The 3,449-nt window shown below is 35.6% G+C and overlaps 1 protein-coding gene across 1 annotated transcript; it reads right to left on the reverse strand.

Annotated features, from left to right (window-relative positions):
- Positions 1 to 1,874: 1,874 nt before the first annotated feature.
- On the reverse strand, positions 1,875 to 2,778 carry LOC131027012 (RING-H2 finger protein ATL74). Its single transcript, XM_057957036.2, has one exon. The coding sequence runs from the start codon at positions 2,620 to 2,622 to the stop codon at positions 2,086 to 2,088; it is 537 nt and encodes a 178-aa protein (XP_057813019.2). The 5' UTR covers positions 2,623 to 2,778; the 3' UTR covers positions 1,875 to 2,085.
- Positions 2,779 to 3,449: the final 671 nt, after the last annotated feature.

Genomic DNA, 3,449 nt, shown 5'->3' on the forward strand with positions numbered 1-3,449 from the left:
TTTTTAGTTGACTTGTATTGGGTTGTTGATAGTATTAAAAAATTATTACAATACCAAATTAAAAAAAAAAGAATGTAAAATGAATGATTAGTAATCAAGCTTGTTAGAAGAATTTCTTGATCATTCAAGCCCACTTTTCGCTATCATCTTATTGTTCATATATAACATTATCTTTTGTCAAAATCTGATCTCAATTGTTCTATCACTCTACTTTCTCTGTCATTCGGTGTCTTGTGCCATGATTGATTCTCTATTCAACATGCTAAGGTTAACAATTTAGAATATGTAGTGAAATGCCTTCCTTCTAGGGCAATTCTTAGGTCTAGCATCACCATGGAACAAATCACTCCATCTTTTATTTATCATTGGGGGGCTCTTCCAATCTTTGTGTCACTTCTTTAAATCTCCTATCAAACTCAATGATTGATTCATCCTCATGTTTGTATAGTCCCCACGATTTAGTGATTCCTTCTGTTGGAAGTTTCAAACTCTCAAAATCCTCCAAAAACACCATCAACACTTGTACCATTCTTTATCATTTTGTAGGTTTCTACAATACCTTTTTAGTAGTAGCTCATTTCCTTGTCATCCAATGCAATCAAATAGCTTAGTACTATTGCATTGCTAATTTCTGCTCTACCACATAGATTCCAACAAGAAAACATGTTCTACAGTATTTCTTGTGTCCTTCCCAAAGATGGGCATCTTCCACATGTTGCTCATTTTGTCTTTTTTTCGAAGGTATTCCCCACTTGGCTTCTAGAATTATATGAATTCGTAGGTGTAGTGTTTCTTGGGTTTTCCCAAAACACACTACAAAGTTTCTAGAGACACCAATCACTATTATTGTGGATAATCGTATGCTTGAATATTGCACATAAAGCAATTTCCATTTCCCACATTTTTCTGCAATTTCTTGACCCTCCAAAAAAAAACTATCCAAACTACATCTAACTATCTTGACATAACCATTTCACCTCATTAAAATACAAATGCTACTTTTGCACCTCTTATAATCAAAGACCTTTTATAAATATGATCAATGTATGTTAATTTAATATTTTAAAAGAAAGGTAGAATGTATTATAAACACCATTCTAGAGCCAACTACTTTTCACTACTTATTGTAGAGTACAATCTCCTCTGTTCATTACTTTATTTGAAAGGCATAAAAATAGAATATTTACATAGAAAAGAAATTAAAAAAAAGTTGCACGGTATAGATAATTACGATAATATGGTTTTTAAATTAAAATACAAAAACAATGGTAATCCGAGTGGTTCAGTGAAGGATCCAAGCGGATTTGTTTCAGTGAAATGTTAATTGAATATTTGAGCACAGGCAAAGCTCTATACCAGCAAATCTGAACGATTCAGGAGCTAATTTCACCAAATTTCCTATAGTTTGTTCAGGCTTAAGCAATTGCAGATGCATAACAGTAAATTTATGGAGTTCTGTCATGAGAATTTAACTGTATGGAGGAAAATGAAACCAAAGCCTCATATTTATTCACACAAAGTGATTGACAGAGTTGATTAAATGGCAGCAGTGGGGTCGGATAAGTTTGAACACAACACTTTTAAGTTCTGATTTGACTAAGTGGTTCATCTAAAATCATATCAATTTTTCTAATAAAATTTATTTAAATATAATTTTAAATGAATCATCTAACAAAAAGAAACTTAGGATAACCTCTATCTGTGGAAGAATCATTTAACTGGGCTATGGAAATTTATGGTAAGAAAACCCTAAGTAGAAATAAGGAAGCCGTTGGTAAGAAAATAAGCTAACCTCTAGCCATAAACAGCTTGTATATTGCTTAGTGTGGATCTTATTTGTAAGTCAGTTAATCAGTGCAAGCTCTTTCCCCATATTAGCAAAAGAACATGTAATTAATTTGAGTATATACAGATAACAAACACACAATGTGTGGGCTGCTTACATAGTGAGAAATTTCTAGCTGATCCTAGAAAAGGAACTTTCTGGGAAGAAAGAAAAGCCACACAAAAAGAATTTCTAAAGAGCATGAGAGAACAGTCATGGAGCGCCAAATCTTTCCAATTAGCAAGTAATGAAGGACATATCTATGGCCCAACACCACACTCAATATCCCTTGCAGTACCCTTACCATCTTCTGCTGTTGATCTACTGCACTGGATTTGGTTAGCCTCACTTTGAGTCACAGAAGCTTCTTTCTGGAGAAGAGAACGTCTGCAAGTGGGACATGAAGAGTGTGAAACAAACCATTTGTCCACACACTCCATGTGAAAGCTGTGATTACATTTGGGCAAAACTCTCACTTTTTCACCTTCAATGAAATCCGCCAAGCAGATGGGACATTCCACAGTATCTTGTCCTGATCTCAGTTTGCTGTAGACTAGGGAAGAAAGTGCTCGTATGGCCGCCTTCTTCAAGCCCGTATTTGCTAATTTGGTGGCCATGTACTCATCACGAGACCTGCAAATGTCATGCCAGGGCAGGACTGAAAGAAAACCCATGATGGAAATGACCGCACACATCAATGCCATAAGACCCACAATGCTTTCTTGACTCATATGAACATTGAAATCCGTTTCCTGCACGACTGCAGGAAGATTAACAGTGGCAGCCTCTATGGTCATTTTTTTGCTCCTCTTTCAGACCTCCTAAAGATTTTACTTTCTTCACTACAACTAAAGTCAGGATGAGAAGACCAGTCTAATGGATGCAGAAATCGAAAAAGCTTTTCTTGTGGGCGACTGACTACCAATTCAAGAGCAAACTTGATAGATGAAAAGAGAGATCTACAATCCCACTTTATAAGATTGCCGACGAACTACTTAGTGTGCATGACAACATTTTTATTCGTACAATAACGTCACTCCCTGTACTTCACTTTGAGATAAGCTTTGAACGGGGTCGGCAGTGGAACAAGGATAAGGATGAGCAGCCCACCGGGGTTATTTAATAAAAATCTGTCTATATCGCACGTTGTTTGCTGTGGACATCCATGATCCAACCTCTAACCTAAATGACTCTTTCCCATCAACCTTCGTATCATCCACCTGTCCTGCCCCCATTTCCACAATCATATTTCGGATAACTTTCCCTTATCTTTTACTTTTCCAAGACGCTTCTCACATTTCTAACATTTGCTTTTGGTTACAGTCGATCCAAATAATATACTATCCTTTAAAGGATAGCTATAGTCTTGCATTATTGATATCAATAATTGAATTGAATCGAAGCAATTTTAGTAACGTTTATTAGATCATTATTTTGAAGGATGAAGAACCACATCTTCAGGTTCTTTTCGATGTTAGTTCTTGGATTATGAATCTTTAGTTCTTGGATTATGAATCTTTATCAAAAAACTAGAAGTATTGTGAAGCTTTGTTTCCTTGAAAACTTGGTTTAGACAACCCTCCTTCAAGTTGTTCTCATATTGACCACAGATATCTTTGTGAGC

This window comes from Cryptomeria japonica, chromosome 8, assembly GCF_030272615.1.
Source record: "Cryptomeria japonica chromosome 8, Sugi_1.0, whole genome shotgun sequence".
Taxonomy (NCBI): Eukaryota; Viridiplantae; Streptophyta; class Pinopsida; order Cupressales; family Cupressaceae; genus Cryptomeria; species Cryptomeria japonica.